General features: G+C 40.2%; 1 protein-coding gene across 2 annotated transcripts in view; it reads left to right on the top strand.

Moving 5' to 3' along the window:
- The window catches only part of CNTNAP5 (contactin associated protein family member 5), a 761,255-nt gene that overhangs the window by 507,185 nt on the left and 234,238 nt on the right, over window positions 1–19,832 (top strand). For both annotated transcript variants that reach the window (XM_063097434.1, XM_063097424.1), the window contains exon 13: window positions 13,713–13,913. In XM_063097434.1, coding sequence (XP_062953504.1) covers window positions 13,713–13,913 — 201 coding nt within the window. The remainder of the gene's footprint in view (window positions 1–13,712; window positions 13,914–19,832) is intronic.

The following is a 19,832-nucleotide window of genomic DNA, read 5'->3' as shown; positions in this document are numbered from 1 at the left end:
AATTCCTTTATTAATCTCTTATTTACATATTTGTTAATTCTCTCATTTATTTACTTCCTCATTTAATTTTTTTGACATGTTCAGCTACTTATACATTATTCACTCATTCATTCATCAGTCAGTTAATTATTCAGTTGGTCATTCAGAAATTGTCATTCAAGTAAACTTTTGTGTGTTGACTAGACACTGAGTTTACAAAATGAATGAATCTATTCTTGTTCTCAAGTAACTCCCAGTCAGAGGAGGCCGACGTTGTAAGCAGATATTTTACACAGTGCGGAAAACAGGATAGTAGCCAATAGAAGGTACAGAAATAGTGCCAAGGAAGAAGTGGTTGAAGAAAGTGTATGAGGAGAATGGAGATGGTGATCCCGGAAGAGCTACCCTCCAAGCTGAGTTGTGCAGTAGAAGCGGCTTTTATTGAACAGCTGCCAGTATGAGGCGTGATGCTAGTACTTTACATTCATGATGTCATTCTACTTTTCTAGAAACCATGTGAAGAAAGTACCACTCTCTCCATTTTAGAGAGGAAGGCAGTGAAATCTTTGGAGACTAAAAAATATGCCCAGGGTCGCAAAAAGAGCAAACTGTGAAGCCAGGAGTTGAAGCTATAATTGAAGTTATGAGGCTCTGACTCCTAAGCCTGGGTCCTTGGGCCAGGTGACACCTGAAGCAAGGAAAAACCTCTGAAGCAAGGAAAAACCTCTGTGTACAAATAGAATCCCCTGCTGGCCTATACAGCCCCGTTGGTTGGTCACACTCCACTAAGTTGGTCCCTTTCCATTAAGTCAGTGCCATAGTGGAAAGCTTCTCCAGGAAGTGGACCTGAAGACCTGAGGTCTCTATTGAAGCTACTTTACCTCCCTCACTTTCCTCAGCTGTAAAATGGGGATAATTATACCCATGCTTCAAGGTTTTTCTGAGTATTAGATTAAAATTATATAAAGCAGAGGTTCTCAAAGTTTACTTCTCTCAAGAATGAGCTGGGATGAATGTTTAAAATGCCATTTCCTAGGCCTGTTCTCAGCAATATTTATTCAGCAGGTGTAGGATGATGATCAGAAATAGCATGTTTAGCAAGCACCTGAAAATACTGGACCTTAGGACATATCTATACAAGCTCTTGGCATAGAGCATAGCCCTTAGTAGTCCCCTTCCTTAGTCATCTCCCCACTTCTAAGGGAGCCTTAGTCAGTGAGTAAAAGAACTGTTTTTCAGCTCTCAACACTGGGCTTATGCTGTCTCCTTTGTCATGGACCTTTTACAGCACCTTTGGTGGCAGATACCTGGTGAGTCCCTCTTTTTGGTGCAGGGAGGCAGTTTAGTCAACAAAGATTTATTGAGGAGCTGTCTTGGGTGTTCTAAACTACTAGCCCCTATCTCATACTATAATAGTGAAATAAAGCCACCCAGCTCCTAAAGCAATTTCATCTAAGCCATTTTATTTAATTCATACAATTATCCCATAGATACTTAACAGCTGTGGAATCCTGGCCATGCTATTTAACTTCTATCATGCTCAATTTCCTCGTCTGTATAATAGAAATGATCAGTTATTCTTACCTCAATAGGTTGATGTGTGGATTAAATAAAATTAAATGAGCAAATATACCTAATACACCCAGTGCAATATCTGGCATTTTCTAAGAGCTCCAGAAATAGAAGTCATCACCACCCACTACCACCATCATGGGAGGATCTACATGCTAAAGGTAATCAAAACAGGAGTGGTCAAAAAAGTCATAGGAAACATCAGACTTGGATCTGACCTTGGAATGCATATAAGCAAGTTCATAATAAGATTTATTGTACATAACACATACAGTGGTTTATTGCACGTAGCATGCAGTCCTGGACATGAATATCCTCAACCAATGACCCATTCTTAGTTGGACATAGGACACATATCTATTGGTCGGAAACAGTACTTCTAAGTCAAATCAGTTCTAGCCAACATGCACATCATTACCAATGGAAATACCTTAATCTGCAAGCTTCAAGAAATCAGCAACCCACTTGGGAAGTGTCTCCCTCCTTGCTCTGGGCCCATGAAACTTGGGGGTTCTAGCTTGAAACTATACTTGGCATCTGGTTCTTACTTCAGGGCCATATAATGAAGATCACCCACTCGTTCCCCTTAAATACATATCTCGATGGACTAATGACTAATCAGCCCACAATCACACAAAACTGTGCTGTCATGCACTTGGTATTTTTTAATTTGGGGAGATGGCAGGTAAGTACCATGACTCAGCATGACCTAGAAAGGCCTTGATGCTTTCAAATCTGCTGTAGCTGGACTTTAAAGTCAATGTTCTTTATCCACATACCAACCACAAGGTGTTAATTCGTTCCTGCTCATGGGACATAACGCATATACACGCATATACACATGTGAGAGCTAGGACTAGGCAAAAAAGAGCAAAGAGAGGAAAGATCAACCTTGTTGAGTTCAGCAGGATCATGATGTGGAGATGTAATAAGAAGGTGCCCAAGGGCCTGTTGCCTTGTTTGGGGACTCCTGGCTCATCCAGGGATTCTGCTGCAGTGATACAGTTTGGCTAAATAGTTTTCCTGTTGAGAAGAGGGAAAAAAGTGGTAGTCAAAGATGTCTCCCAGAAACCTTGCGTGTTCTTGCCCACTGTTGCTCTGAGCTCCAGATTCCAGGAAGAGATGATGAATCAGTCACTCGAGATATTCCAAAGAATAAAAGAAGCAGCATGTGCTAGCAGCTTGTGATCCCTTGGTTTTGTGAAGTAGTGAGACAAAGAAACCTTTTCCCTATTGCTCTTCTCCTTATGTGGACTCATGTCACAGGGGCACTCATTAGCCTTGCACTCTGAGTGTGCAAGTGTTTGAATGTGTTATCTTTACATCTATTTGTAGAGAAGATTATAGGAGACATAGGGTTGTTGCTGTCTATGGGGACAGTTCGCACATGGGTTTCCAGTGCTGGTTGTGAGGAGTCTGTGCAACTCACTTGCTTTAGTGATAGTTTGCTCTCCTGGAATATCATTCATTCACCTCTTCCTTTAGAGCAATCTCTCATTCTTTTCTGCTATAAACCTCCTGTGTTAAAATTTTCATGGCTCCCTGTTGAGTTCATGTAATCAACAAACATCTTCCAAATCCAGGTTAGTTATTAAGAGAGTGGGCTTGGTTTGGATCCCGACACTGACATTTCCTAGCTTTGTCAAGTGACTTGACTTAGGTGAGGTAAAAACTATTCCTTAGTTTTTTTCACTGTAATTAATAATAGAAACTACTATAAATTTATCTGTGAAGATTTTATGATATAATTGATGCAAACCACAAGAAAAAATGCCTGACATTATATACCCAATATGTGGTAGCTATTATAAGTTATTAGTTTCCTCTCTCTATTCCCAGAAACCTGACTCTGGTTTCTTGGTGTTTCTGGGAATACAGTGATAAAAATCATATTTAACAACTGTTGTAAGCACACAGCACCTGACACACTAAAATCACTCATGAAAATGAATTTAACAGAGTTAATAGATACTTACATTTGAAAATGGATGAGATACTATGGTGGGAATGATTGAATTGTATAATATTTTTTGGGTTTTGGTAGTTATTTGGACAATTAGTCCTTAGTTCTCTGTGTGTGTGCATGTGTGTACGTGTTAGTGTTGGCATAAGAGCACATGTGTATGAATTTTTTGGAGCATAGCAGACTAGTTTTGATCCCTTACCACATGAGAAGCATTGTGACAAGCTCTATCTTATTATCCCCAAAGTTTTTATTCTGAGATGCCAAAACCTATAGGAAAGTTGAAAAAATAGTAAAATAACAGCCATACACACTTCACCTAAATTCTCCAAATGTTAATATTTCGCCATATTTGCATATCTGTGCTATCCCTATCTCTCTCTCATCTTCTCACCTTCTCACATAAATTTTTTGAACCATTTAAAAGTAAGTAGTAGACATACTGAAAATTTAAACCTAAATTACATGTCTTAAAAACAAATATATTCTTTATACAACCACAATACTGAAACCATACATAAGAAAATAAACATTAATTCAATTAATATTATTGAATATATAGTCCATCTTTTTTCTACAATGGTTTTCATATCAGTGTCTCTCTTTTCAAATTTTTATTCAGTGTTCAATCACTATCCACACTTTGGATTCGATTGTCATGTCCCTGTCATCTCCTTTAATCTAGAAGGCCTCCATCACTGACCCATTCTTTTGTTTTCTGGTTTGTTTGTTTGGTTGGATTCCATGATCTTTTTGAAGAGTATAAGTCAGTTGTTATGTAAAATGTTTCATATTGTGGGTTACTTATTTATTCATGTTAGAACACTTTGGCAAGAAAACCTAGACACACGATGTCAGTCTGTCCCATCGTTGGAGATGCTCCCCTCCATCATTTGGCTAAAGTGGTTCTGCCAGTTCTCTGCATCGTGAAGGCAATTTATAATCAGTAAGTTATCTGTAGTGTTTATGTGGACACTAGTGAATATCGTGTTCCCTGACATTTCCTCCCAAACTGTTAATGGTTCTATAATTCTTCTACACTTATAACTGTCATTCCGCATTCTTCTCTCAAGAAGAGCTTTTTCTTTCTTGCCCAGCCTCCACCTTTCTTTGTGTCACTATGGACTCATAAGTTATTTTGTTTTAAAATGTTGTTACTATTATCATCATTATTTTTTTTATGTTTATATATTAACCAGTATAGCTGAGCATGGTCCCTTTAATTCTGCTCCTGTGTCTTTTTTACATGCCCCCCCCCCCTTCATCTTGGAGCATTTTCTTGCTTTCTAGAGCAACAAGAGGTCTCAAGATATAACCTTGAACATTCCGTATCCTAGACCCAGACTCAGCTATTTTCCTAAAGAAGCCTAGTTCCTTTTTGTAGGGAATGGTATTTGGAAATCAAGATCTTGCTGTTAGATTTGCTCACTGTTTCTAGGACCTTTCAGTGGATAGAGTTAGAATGTGTGTGTATGAGTGTAATTTTAAATTATGGGCTCATAAGTTTATGTCTAGTGCAAACCCAGTACCATTAGATTTTTCCTCATCATTCTCTCTTCTGTATATAGCCCTCTTCTCTTACATTGAGAACTAGTCCCAACAACATCAGTATACTTGCTAATTTGCTCTATCCTACAATATACACAAAGTAGTTTCAGAATCACATCAGCAATATCACTATCAATAACAAAGTAAAGCTTAAGATTTCCTTGAATTCTAATTTTTGTCCTTAGAATGTATTCTTCCAAGGATGTATAGTCAGAGAGAATACAGTATTCAAAAGTTATTTGAATTACTTTTATTTTCTTATTTGTGGCTATTTTATCAATTTAATGTACAGTTAGGTTTTTTTTGTTTGTTTCTGTTCAGTATTCAATTTTAGAACTTGGCTTTTCTTCATCCTTTTAATTTAATTTTATATTTTGACTATGTAAAGTATTTTCATGTTACAAAGGTCAAACACACCCCCAGCCCACACACACATGCACCACAGTTGACCCAGAGATGTGTTGTTCTCACTCCTATTGCTTTCACCCTGTTCTTTCCCATCTCCTCTAGATAATCATTTATATTTGTTTGTCCTTCTTCTGTGTATTCACTTTTCTTCTTTATTCCTGCCCAATATATAATATTTTCTTTTGCGTGTCAATACCTTGATTTTGTCACTTTATACAATGGAACTCATTCTAGATCAGTCCACAGAGATCTTATGTATTATTTATTACAGCTGCATTGTACTTCACTGAGTGAGTTAACTATTTTTTATTTGATCAGACACCTATAGATGGATATTTATTTTTTCTCCAATATTCTGCTATTTTCAATAGATGACCTTAGCTGTACAGCAGAATCTCAAGCACATATCTAAACATGCTTTTCTATCATGTATCACTTGCCTGCTGATTTCAAGAGCTGTCACTGAAGTTGGTAGAAATCCTGGTAGTCTGTTAAACATTTAGTTCAGTAGCAAGTGAATACCTAATGTGGGCCAGATGTCAAGCATACAAAGGTTTATGAGACAGTCTTTTCATTTGTAGCACTTGCAGTTAAGCAGGGTAAACTGAGTAAACAGGTTTACTAATAGGGCTTGAATGAGACAAGGAGAGGATGCTGGTGGAGTTAGAAAAGGCTTAGAGGGTGATAAGAGGTGCCTTAGAGGGTGGCACTGGAGATGACATTAGCACTCTGGCAATACCATTTATATTGTGATGAGCTGCAGAGTAGAGGTGTCAGCTGAAAGAAAGATGAATAGTTCTACTCTCCTTTTTTTTTTTTTTTTTTTTTTGACCAGTAAGGGGATCATAACCCTTGGCTCAGTGTCATCTACACCACACTCAGCCAGTGAGCACACCGGCCATCCCTATATGGGATCCGAACCTGTGGCCTCTGCGCTAACAGCACTGCACTCTCCCGAGTGAGCCACGGGGCTGGCCCCTACTCTCCTTTTTGAGTTTTCTCTTTGTCCGTCTCCTCCAGAACCAGAATATAAGCTCCATGAGAGCAGAATAAGTAGACACTCTTACCCTTGGAGAAGGCTTGTCTTCTTTTATTGACCTGGCAAAGGATGCAAATACCACCCTTAGATATCTCTTCTTAGGACTAAAGCAAGCCCATTGCAGTCAGCTCTCTATCTCATAAAATCCTCTGTGTATTTCAATCCTGGCTACTTTGTATCTTTTAAACAAACGGATGGGGACTACTATTTATTATGTACTTGTGTCTCATATATTGGGCTATAATTTCCTACAGTTTATCTCCTTTCATCCATTTGATAAATTGTGAGGTAGGGATCATTTATCATTTGTATTTGGGGAAAGGAGAAGTCAGGAAAAGTTGAGAAGCATGTCTAGCACCACTCAGCTAACAAGTGGCACATCTAGGAATTGACTTTAGGTCTGTGTGAGTCCCAGTTTTATCCTCAGAATGCACCAAAATTGTGTTTGCCGCACTACTAAAGACATAAAAACTTCTAAGAGCAATCAAACTGCATGTTACAGCCTCACAGTTCTTACCTTCAAGAGACTTAGATTTAGGGCTTCCTTTCTCTTCCCTGCCCAAAAGGCTGACACACTGAACATCAGCCAGGGCCGGGAGTGTTGAGGAGGCGACAGCTCCTCTGCTCATCCCTGCCCGCCAGTGCTCCCCCTGCACACGCGCGCACGCACACACACACTCACACACACACTCACACACACACTCACACACACACACTCACACACACACACTCACACACACACACACACACACACACACACACACACACACACACACACACACACACATTTGCTCCAGCCAGATATCTGCCTCAGTGGGAATGCAACACAGGGTAGTCATCCTTTCTCGAACCAGCTGTACACTCCTTGAGCTCAGGGTTCAGAGTGTTATTCAACCTTGCACCCCTCATTCCACCCTTTCCCAGTCTCAAACCTAGTTCTGTGCATACCTTAGACTTTTAAAAAAATATTTTCTTAAACAAATTTGTGAACAACAAATAAACAAATATGATACAGCATTCTTGGGAGTCTGTTCTAAACCACCACCCTCTAAGACCATAAAGCAGATTTCCCAGGTCTCTTTGATCATGCCATCTGTTTGAAAGCAAAGAAAAAGAAAAATAAGCCCCCCAAAAGTTACATAAAAAGTAAAGAAGGAAGTGTAAGGATAAATCAGTCAAGTAGGCTGTCTGCAAGTCGTAAAGCATGGCCGGCGCAGGCAGGTGCAAGAGCGGTAAGTGACGGGGTCCGGCTCCGCGCCCCACCGCGCTGCGTGTCTGTGTCTCCGCCGAGGCGCCGCGCGCGGTGGCCGCAAGAGCAGCAGTAAACCGGTGATGCGCGCTGCCCCTCGCAGCAGAAGGCCAGGCGCTGAAAGCAGCCGCGTGTGCTGTGGTTTTAGGAAGGCAGGGACGGATTCTCGCCTAGGCAGCTGGGCTGGTGCCCATGGCAAGGAAAACAGCTCCTGTGGGAATTCTGCAGCCTTTGAAGAAACTGCAAATCACTTTCCACCAATTGTCTCTCTCCCCTCTAAAGTCTGGGGGGAAGGTGGAATGGACACCCCCACCCAAGTTCGCAGAAGTGTTTCCAATAATGAAACGATCTCTGCGGATCCTTCCTGAATCGCTTCAGCAGAACAGCTCAGCTCTGGTTTGGAGTCAGGTCCCACGCGGACTGTTCTGAAGACGGAGCATTTCCCTGAGCCAGCGCTACCTCGTCTCAGTACCGTGTATTTTGTTCAGTATTCACGGCAGCGGGGCACAGTCGATTGTGTCCAGTTTACAGACGAGGAGACTGAGGCTTGGAGAGGTAATGTTGTCTTCCGTGTTCAGAAATCCAGCGGGTGGCAGACGCGCATTAAAAACCAGGCCTCATGATGGCAAAGTGCAAGCTTCCCTCCGTCACGTCTGCCTCTGTGAACCACCGCGGCCTCTTCCAGGATGGTATTTGCTCAGCAGCCATTGCCTGTGACTTAAATGGGGAGACAAGGGACAAACATATGAAAAATTAAGTAACCATCAATGTAAAATGACAGTAGATATCATAAGACCATAAACAGTAGATGGCAAATGAGCGGTAGAGAGTACTTCGAGGGTTATTTAAACTGTCTTTACCCTTGGCATAGAGAATTCACTTTGTCAACATAGATAACTGTACCAGGAGTGACCTTGGGGACCTTAATATAGACTTGCTTTATTACAATAGGAGTATAAGTGAATTGGCACGCTGTTTACAGGACTATAAGTAGCTCCCCACAGTGATTTCAGTTCAATTAAGCTGGGTATTGACAATCTGTAGACTTCTCTTCCTTCCAAGCATCGTGATACAAAAATTACATTTTTTTTCTGGCTCTGCAAAGAGACAGATATGTGTGTAGAATGAAGTCTTATTAATCAGAGTTATTTGTCTCCTTTTTTACTTTTCTTTTGTTTGTTCTTTTTTCTGAGTGGCGATTCCCATGGTAACGAATAGAACAGCTTATAGCATCTGTAATTACTATTATTAATAATAATAATCACAGGAATAATACCAATCAGATATAATGACAGAAAAAATAATAAAGAAAATTCAATTGTGGCTCTGTATGTAAACAGTTTATAGCTTCTGAAATGAGAGCCAGAGGAAGCAGGTAGTTCACCTAGATACCCAGGATGGAGCGTTGCTCCAGAGCTTTCCTGGGGTGATGACCAGGGAAGATTTTTACAACAGGGATGAGAATACAGAATGTCACAGAATATCACACCATTACTACTCTGCTGGCTCTTTGTACAACTTCTTTTTGTTTTCTCTTGTTGTTATTGTTGTGTGTGTGTGTGTGTGTGTGTGTGTGTGTGTGTGTGCATGTTTTGATCTTATAGCTTGAAACTTCTTTTAAATTTAGACTATTACATAATACATGCATAGAAGATCAGCTTTGGAAATGCAGAAACCGAGAACCCGGTAGAATACAAATGGCGGTAATTAATTAATCCCTTCACTTGACAGAGATATTCTGAAGTTCTAAAGTGCTCAGTTCTAGGGTGGGTTCTGGTAGTCCAAGGAAGAAAGACCCCACTTGACCTGTCAGCTCTGAAGGAAATCAGTGCAGTTTCCATTGGGCAGGTTTTTCTCACCCACACACCACCAATAACCGTGCCCCCAACAGATCTCTGGGCCTCTCTCCCTTACTCCCAATTTCCAGAGTTCTTATAACACCTTGAGACATTTCTCATTCCTGTGTATACAACTTTCTCCCCAAAACATGATAAGCTTTTGGAGGAGGCAGACTGTATTTTCCTCCATGGAAATGGTGGCCAGCATAGCACTAACTGGGCGCATATTTGAACAGAAGAATGAATAATACATTTTACATCCTGGAAGATCTCACAGGTTTATGGAGAGATAGACTTGAAAGCCAAAAATCGCAATTCAATTTGGGAAATGCTTTAATGGCTTATGCAACAAGACACGGTTGTATCTTTGAAGTGCTGCTTTGGAATTTCATAACACATGCCATTTGATGGTACATGTCTTGTAACTTCTTTACACATAAAGATGGCACAATAGCTGGGGTGGCTCTGGGTCATGAGATTATTTATACTCATGCCAGCACATTGGGCTGAATGCTACTTTTAAAAAGCAAATGTTTTAAATATATAATAAATATTACATTACACCAACTAGGATGTTTAGTGAAGTGGCCCTATTTCTCTCCTAAACTAATGATGAATAGGTTCTTGTCTGTTCAAAAGTCTCCAAATGCAGTCCTCTCTTCAGCAGAGAGAAATGGTCTTGGGTAAGCCAATGCACATATACCTTTGAGCAGTTAGAGAAATGAGACTATATTTTTAATTGTGGATCAGATGATGGTGTAGAGTCAAAGTCATGTAAGGGAATAAAATGGGTAGCAAAAGGTAGTATCAGAGGGCAATATTTTTCCAGGTTTCTGAGTTCATGAGTACTAAAAAACAAATGCTGTTGAAAAAAATTCAGGTAATACAAGGGACACAAACAGACACATGAGGCTATTCCACAGTGAAAAGAGGATGAATGAGGTGGTAATAATGTACTATATATAGCAGCAGGTATATTACAAGAATTTGCAGTCCATCATGCTTGTTAACCTCTTTTGCCAGATGGTGTCCCCACCCCCAAATCTCCAAGGAATAAAATCCAGGTTCTCACTCTAATGTTACAGAAAACTGCTAACGTATATGTTCTTAACTCTTTTGAGTGCCAGACAATCTATGTTTCTCTGTAAAACATGACACTGAATCATTACAGTATTACCATGGACGAAATGATTGATATTAATATCCTTGTTTTCCAGTGAGGAATCTTCAGAGCCATTATACAACTTGTTCAATGTTTCACTGCAGATGTGGAGCATAGCACAGATTTCAAAACAGATAGACTTCTTTCTAAAGCCAGGCTTTCTGATGATACCATTGGTATGATTGCTGCTTTTAAAATATTAATGATGAGGAAACTGGCCTTTACAGAAGTAATAATTTGACCAAGATTGCTTATCCAGTAAGTGCTGAGCTGCCACACAAACCTAGATCTTCTGACTTCAGAACCCAAGTTGTGTCCCACTGACTAAATTGACTATCTTGGACATTTAGCTTGTGGGTCCAATTTTAGCTAAGGCCCCCTTGGGAGTGAATCACCACCCCACCCCCATCCACCTAAAAGACTGTTCAAAATGAATCTTACTTGTTTGAAAATTCTTCAGAGCTGACCTTCACATAGACCTTCTGAAGCTAGCACCAACCTTCCCTGCCCTAGGTAAGGCATCAGAAATATCAGTCACCAAAACTGAGTTTCCTGCAGTGGTGTTAACCCCTGCCTATTTAATATACAATCAGCGGTTGGGGCTTCATCTGCATACCTGCCAATGTAGCTGAGGAAAAAAGAAAAAAAGATGAAAAGTGAGAAAAAATAATATTCGGTTACCTCCTTGTTTTCAGTCTTTACACTTTGCCGAGGAGAAAAATAATCAGAGGACCTGGGGCAGCTTTGGGATGAAAGCCAGTTAAGAGGCCCTAGTTTTCAAGCAGTCATCTCCTCATTTTGAGTTTGCAGCTAGGACTTGTGTTGTCTGCCAAGTAAATGTATATATTCATATATAGTGATGTCTACTGTGCTGGGTTGTTGTGAGTTATGGAGATAATATGTGTAAAATGTCCTAGTATGGAGCAATAACATAGCATCTATTATTATAGATTACACAGAATTTTCCTTCTTATATGGATCTTGGGCATTTCAAGGCTGTCCATCTTTATTTCTCTCTCTACAGTATTTCATTATTGAATGATAACTTTTCTTTGGTTATTTTATCAGCATTTTTCTATATTAGTACCAACATTTTTGGAGCTTTTGGCTGATTATCTCTGTAATATTATCTTTAACAGTATAAATCATATCTTATTTTAATTTTCAAAGTCAGAATCCAATAACACTGATTATGTGTGTTTGTTTTTTATGACTATAAAAAAATGTAATCCTTCCTCAATGAAACCCTGGGGACATTAGCTTTATCAATGAGCTGGTTTTAGGAAACAGTCTTAAGATGAGTCAGAATGTTTGAGCAAAATTTAATTTTATGCTGCAAGATGTATTTCTTTTTTTAGAGTTGGGAAATTCTTTAGAGTTAATTAAAACCAAACCCTCTTTTTCTTTCTCCTCCTTCTTCTAATGTGTTGAAACTGAGGTGCAAGGAGATGAAGTGACTGGTCCCAAGTCATGTACAGAGTTAGTGGCAGAGAAAGGATTAACTTGGCATCCGGGAGGTCAGCGCTTTCCTTTCTTCAGCTAAATTATGCCAACAGCCATGGTCCTGCTTCTCAGTAATGCTAAGTAACAGTGGTTACTTTCAGTACATGTGCTCATCATTACTGCCTAACAGATATGCCTTGAGTCATTTATTTACTTTCTGGACTTTAGTTTCCCCATTTGTAAGACTAAGTGGGTGGAAGAGGGAAGAAACCTCATGATTTCTATGCTAGGTTCCTTTTCAGCTCTGAGAGTTTATGAAGAGTAATGATGTAATTATGTGGGTGAGATTCTCAGATGACAAAAGCTTTTCAAGTCTTCCTATTTCCTCTTTTGCTTTATTTGTGAGGATGTTCAGAATTAAATTGCATGTCCAATTGCAGTAAATGTTTTAACCCAGGTTATTATTACAGAGTGTCTGATACATCCCAGATAGTGCCTTACAACTTTATATGTTTGGTTGCTGTTTCATATGAACAGCCCTGCCACAGTATTGCTAATAGTGCTGTATTGCTGGTATTGCTGTCCTGTTTTGTTTCAGTCATCATTGTTGTTTTTTAACTGACTATAAAACTGAGATTCAGAGAAGTGAAATGACTTTTGCAATCCTGTCATTGGCAGAAATAGGTTTCAAATACAGATTTGTCGAGCTCTAAAACTCAAATCCTTCTCTTCTCTCCTTAACTTTCATTCTTTCCTGTATTAGGCAAAACAGGCCCTTCCACTTGGAATTAAAGGTTCTTACCTCTGCATGTTTTTTTACTGTAAAACATTCCAGATATTTTTGGTAAATAGAGGTAATATGGAAAATAAATAAAGAACTGCAATTAAGTATATTTCATGTGCAGTGTAGATCCCAAGCTTGTACAGAGTGGATCACACACATGTACAGTGTGGATCGACCTTGTTGATATATATTTTACAGATACTTTCTATGTGTAGGTCTTATTTTCAACATGATACTTATGATTCTCTGAGAAAGTGATCTAAGCTTATGTTTCTCTTGCAAGGAAGTGTGTGTTAGTAGCTGGAAGTGCAGGCTTTGGAGTCAGATACCCTCAGTTCAAATCCTTACTTAGTCACTTACTTACTAGGTAATCCTGGGTGAGCTGCCTAACTCTCCTATTCACATTTTTCTCATTTTTGACATGGTAGTATTGACTTCTTTCCAATTGAAGTATTCTCAGTTTTACGTGAGATAATGGGTGTGGAATGCTTAGCGTAAAGCCTGTGGAAAAAGGGCTCTGCAAATTTAGCTCTTAACATTAACTCCCATGCTAACTCTGGGTGAAGCTTTATGAGGAACACAATTTCTCTGGCCATGCTTTTGGCATAAGTAAAGCAACTATGTGGTGATGAATTGTAGCATGTTGAGTGATCCATCACACTGCTTCACGCACCTCTTTTGACCTTCCTTCTAACATTTCTTGCTTTGGGTTTTGTTGTCTACGCAGAGGACAAGATCTGGACATCAGTGCAGCACAACAACACAGAGCTGACCCACGTGCAGGGCACCATCCCAGAGAAGCCCTATGCCATGGCCTTGGACTATGGCGGCAGCATGGAGCAGCTAGAGGCCATGATCGATGGCTCAGAGCACTGTGAGCAAGAGGTAGCCTATCACTGCAGGAGGTCCCGCCTGCTCAACACACCAGGTAAGGCTCACACCTGCCCCAGCCCCTCTGCACAGGTCATGCGGGGGATAACCACAGTGGGACAGATGGGCTGCCCCAAACCTAGAACACCAAGGACAGTGTATTTGCCAAAAAGGGGGCTATAGTTACAGTTGCTGACTGTGCAGTGGAGAGAAACGCTGCCTAGAGAGGGCTGGTTATATACTGATCCTGGCTCTGAAACCTGGGGCGTGACATGGAATGAGTTCTGTAGCCTCGCACGCTTTTTTCCACATCTTCAAAAAGAAAATGATGACAACTCCCATCCTGCAACAGGTGTGAGAATGTAGAGTTTCTTGAGAGCAGTGGCACTTAGAGAGAGCACATGAGCTAGGCAGAGAAGGTGTGGTGGTGGGAATGCCGCCATTGCCCCTGGGAGAGGGAATGTAATGCGAGAAAGCACCAAGGATCTCAGCACATTTACCCAAGAGTGAGGCATTCTGTCTGGGGCAGAGCATGCATAAGAGAGAAGGATTAGGCCAGGGAGGCCAGGCAGACAGGCAAGGGCAATGCTCTGTGTCCATGGTATTGATGTTACCTGAAAAGTGGAGGTCTTAATGGAAGTTACTCATTTAAAAAACGAAGTTTGCTTTTAGGAAAAGAAAATGGACTACCCGTATTTATTTATTTTTCTTCTGGCTATTTTTTTTTTTTTTTTTTTTTTTTTAGAGTGAATGGTTGAATTACTAATTAATATGCTTGCAAAAAAAGAGAAGCTTTTAGGATTGCTTACCAAAACCCAAAAGGGTTTTGCCCTGGGAGTTGGTCATTTTTGTGAATGTCAGTCCCTCATTTGTTTTATGGCAGTAAAAAGGCCACAAGGGTGTGGAATATCCAAGGAAAGGTGTCATATCTCTAGCCTCAAGAAGTTTACATTCCAGTGCTTGGAAACTGGGAACTGTGAGAAGCTGGAGAAAAATGGACAATAAAACACCAACCAAGGAAATGTGACAGATGCCTAACTAAATCTAACGTGCTGCCTTGCTGATCTAGAATCTTCAGGGAAGATATCGTTTCACATAAGTGAATTTTCCAGATAACTTTCACTTATCCCTTTAAGCACCAAGAATCTTTTCAAATAATTTTTAACTATTTGAAATGAAAATCTTTTTCAAATAGATTACCCGCTTCTTTGCCTTCCTAAACAGAGAATTCTGAACATAAAATGTAACCTTTTCTTGATGACTCAGGATTATCACTGTGAAAATCAATTACTGTCCTCTCCTTGGATCCAGCTATGCTTGCAGGGCTGATTAGATCAGAGGAGCCAGTTGGTGTCCCTTTTCCCAGTATCTTCAGAAGGTGCTTCCCTGCACAATTCAATGTCTCTGTCTATTTGCGTTTCTCTCTCCCCTGCTGTCCAGCCTGCAGGTGCCACTCTCAGCACTATTCTCAAGGTTCCCATCTCCAGAAATCACCCTACCCATTTTATATTGTGTTGCTTCTAGTTTTCTAAGGATTGGGTTTGGTAGAATTGTAGGACAAATGGGAGTTTCTTTTTTCTGACTATGAGAATTCCTTTAGTCTATGCATTCTGTGATATCAGTTGGGCTATCCCATTGCCTTTGTACATACCTTTTTTTCTTAACTGTCTTAAGTATTTAAATGGAAAGGGTGTGGATTTGGAAGCAGCCATATTGGGAGTGAGAGCTTGACTCTATCACTTACAATTTATGGGACCTTGTGCAAGTTGTTCAGTTCCTGCAGTCTCAATTTCACTGTCTGAAGAATTTTCCAGAAAATCCTGAACTCGTCAGACTGATAGGAGGACTGAAGGAAAGCTGTAGTCTGAACTCCTTGTACCATGCCGGGGACATAGTAGTTGTCCGGTAAACACTAGTGTCCTTGCACACAGCTTTCATCCCAGCATGAAAGGTCCATAATCTGTGCTGTAATGGGAAACAAGCTCAAAGGGAAATTTTATTTCTATTTTAACAGTGTAAACAGAATAATTGTAATAATTATGTCGTAACATAGTTGCTTAGAAAATTCACACACACAGATAATCTCCCCACCTGGATAGAGATTACTTTAACATTCAGATGTGAATCCTTCCAGACTTTTTTCCATGTGTCTATTCACAAAGACAGAATGGGAGCATACTACCCATATGTTTGAGCTGGAAGGTTCTCATGAATCCTCTTTCTCTCAGGGATTCTGAATTAGTGGAGGTAGATGCAGGAGGACAATGGTCAGGTGCATGCAGTATCTGCTTCCCTCTGGTAAACTGGCTCCGAGAATGTGGCATGGACCCCCTTGCCCTTTGGCCTTCATCTCCAGACCAGGCACTGCTTGTTGGGGGCAGAGGGGGCGCTAAGGAGCACTTATTCACCCAGACAGCCCCGTAGAGATGTGACACCCCGCTTACACAATCACTGCAGGGACAGAAGCTTCCTGGACCCCCATGTGGGGGAGCTCACTTCGTGAAACAGGAATGGAGAGAGCAGCGTGCACCCCTGTAGCCACATGGATCCGAGAGCCAGTACCCAGGACACACACCTGTAGGAACGTTTTCTTGGTCTCCCTCATCACTGAGCCACTACATTCCCCATGGGGAGGCCAAGGACAGAAGGGGAGAAGGGAAGAATCCACCTCTTCCTTACCTATCTGTGAGTCTGGGAATGTTAGGCGATTTTCTCCTTTATCAGCTGAATATGGGGTGTATGTATGGATAAGATTCCTCACTCTGTGATACTGTTTTACAACCTGTATTTGTCACATGCAAAAAAAGGTGTGAACTTTCCATGTCAATAAATATGACTTCATGCCATCGTTTTAATTTTTATTAACAATGGAGTATTCTATTATATAGATACTCCGATTAACAAATCTCCTGTTTGGACATTTAAATTGTTTCCATTTTTTACTATTACAAATAGTGCTGCAAGAACATTTTCACATGTAGATCTTTGTGAACATAACTGATTATACCTTCAGGATAAATTCCTTAAGGTGCTATTGTCAGGGCAGAGAGTTCACATATTTTAAAGGCTTTTGCCACATTTACTTCTGCAATGTATCATGATTGTACCAATTTATACTCCCAAGAACACTGTGGGATCAAGTGCCCATTTCCCAGCACTAGGAATTATCATTGTACTTCAACTTTGGCAGTCTAATAAATGAAAAAGTGTACCAAAGACAGTTATAAATATTTTTGTTGTCAATTTTTTAAAAAATGTAGATTGATTCCCTTACTTTATTGGCTACTGCTAACTATTAGCCAAAGTTAGTAGAAGCTATGAAATATTATAAATTGTGGTTGCAGGTGGATTTAAATCAATAAGAAAAGAATGTGGAGGATGACTTCTTGCCATAAATTCTACTCTGTACTATACATAATAGATAATAAAGGGAGAAAATTTAAGAAGGTAAGATGAGAGAAAAATGAAGAAATGTACAAATGGTCACCAATGATGGAGATTTCTTATTTTTGAGGATGTGTGGGCTGTACAATCTTTATCTCTAATTAAAACAACAGATCTGCACAGTAAGGATTATCATGTCCACCTGGTATTTCAGAAAACAGAACCTCAGAGGGAGTAAGATGTCTGTTTAATGTCACACAACTGGGGAAGGGTAGATCTGGTTCTTGCCCCTGGCCTCGCCTGAAGTCATAGCAAGGATGCTGTTTTCGATACATCATGCAAAGCCCCAAAGAGCCAAGAGTTATAAGAAGATGAGGTAGTTAGGGAAAACATGAGTTTATATAAATGTCATTATTGGGTAGGAAAACAGAGATGAAGAATGAAAAGAGCAGCCAGAGCTATCCCTGCTAAGGCCACATAGTTGTAATGGTTGCCTGAGTTGGGCAGACTGCTGGGTAGCGTTACAGGGTTTGCATAGCCCGTGTTGCTCACACACACCTTCGCGGGTGGGTCTTTGCATCACCAGAGCCTCCTTTCACCTGCTGTCACCTCAGGCTTCGGCTATGGTCCCATTTGTTTAGCAGTAGCGGAGGGAGGAGAGTGAAGACAGGCTGACTAAGGTCATGCGTGGTTCACCACTGTATCTTTTTCATTCAGAATGTGACTGAATCATGATACTGCCATTTTCTGACAGTTTCCTCTGATTTTCTTCCCAGAGCTACTGATAAGTGCCAGCCAATGGAATGTGTCACCTGTCTCTTTAGCTGAAGTTTTATATTAGTAACTCTCTCCAATATCTCTCCAAGACATTGGGGTTCATGAGAAAGGTGTCTTTGTAATTCCCATGCGTCTTTGTACTTTCCTTCACTGTGCTCTCAAATTCTACCCTGAGCTTTGTGCAGAGCCTGAGCCCCATGCTACAGAGCACCTTCCAAGACAGGCAGGGGAATCTCCAGCCTGCCAGTGCTCTGCAGAAGCTTGTCACCGGGGGAAGAGGGGCCACTTGACACCAGGGATAAAAGTTGACCTGGTTGAGCCCAGGCCTTTTCTCATGTCAGTACTTCCATAGGAATTTTGCCTGAGGTTGGGGTCCTGAAGGCCACATGTGATGGGCACGTGAAATGAAACAGGACCCAGCTCAGGAAATGCTTACACAAAAGACAAAAGAATAAACATTGAAGCCACAGTCAGGAAGGTGCTTTAATCACATGCACCATTAGTTTCATATTTCCACAACTTCACCCTGGAAAGAAGACAAGATTGAGAGGGGCATAGGAAGGTGATCACATAGGTAAGCCCAGTGCCCAGATCCCTGCTGGGAATGGGCATTGAAAAGCCTGCCTATCCCAAAAGTCTCTTCTAGTAGTCTCCATGGTGCCTACAGTGCCCCACTGGATTTACTCTTTGGGGTGTAATTATCTGATGTACTTAAGTGGTGTAAGTAACTGGTGTATCATTTTGCCCTTACCTCTCTGTGTCATGAAAGTCTTCTAGGGGATACCCTCCCCAATAAAGCTGTGTGCTCTCTAAGGCATAGGTAAGAAGTTACCATTGAAACCATGTGATACTGCTGGAAATTCAGACTCCATTACTTTGAACTCTAATAGCCGTAGGACAGCCTGAGCTGCAGTTTACTTTGGTTTTTCTGAACAGAAAACATTTGCAGAGCAAATCAGTCATGCAAACAAGATTGCCATGAGGACTGAGTTCTTCAGCTAAGGATCTAGTGTCCAGTGGTGCTTCAAAACCCCTGTTTACCTACCAGTAATGGACTGGTTAAAAGTTATTACTATTTGTTCATTCATGTAGTTACCCAAGTGGTTTCTACCTGGAGTCAACTGCTTTACCTAGTTATGTTTCAAAGGAGTTTAAAGGGAAAAAATCCTATTTCTTTTAAAGTATTCGGAAAGTCTTAATTTTCCTCTTTTCCCTTAATTGCAGATACTTCAGTGAGCATATAACAAACTGGCTATACATACCATATATAATATATAATTTAGACTATACTCATATGTTCTATCTATATCATGTATGAATATATATATGTATATATGCTATTTATACACTGTATAGTATATGCTATATAGTATGTATTACAGAATGGTATGTATACTAGTCATATAGTCTTTGTATGTCCAAATAGATCTGTAGATGCACCTGTGCATATAAACCCTCATGTCCACTTGCAATATTTAACTTTCCACGTGTGTAAAACTAATGATTTGGTTTAGAAATCTAAGTTAGGAATTGTGTGATAGAGAAATGGTAAATTATTGATAGAAAAGAAACAGCACATCAAGCTATTCTGGGATTTACTAAACTAAAAATTCTTTGTCCCCAACATATGTACCAAACAAAATCAATTAACAGAATTTACATTTTTCTTTCATACATGAATTATTTATTGAGTATCTATTATGTGCCAGGCACTATTTTGAGCAGTAAAAGTAAAACACCGAAAAAACAGAGTTCCTGCCCACAAGATTGTATAAGGGATGGCAGAAACAAAGAAAATACACACACACACACGCAC

This window comes from Cynocephalus volans, chromosome 1 (assembly GCF_027409185.1).
Source record: "Cynocephalus volans isolate mCynVol1 chromosome 1, mCynVol1.pri, whole genome shotgun sequence".
In the NCBI taxonomy this organism is placed as follows: Eukaryota; Metazoa; Chordata; class Mammalia; order Dermoptera; family Cynocephalidae; genus Cynocephalus; species Cynocephalus volans.
The sequence above is the reverse complement of the archived record's forward strand: the minus strand, read 5'-3'. Positions and strand labels throughout refer to the sequence as shown.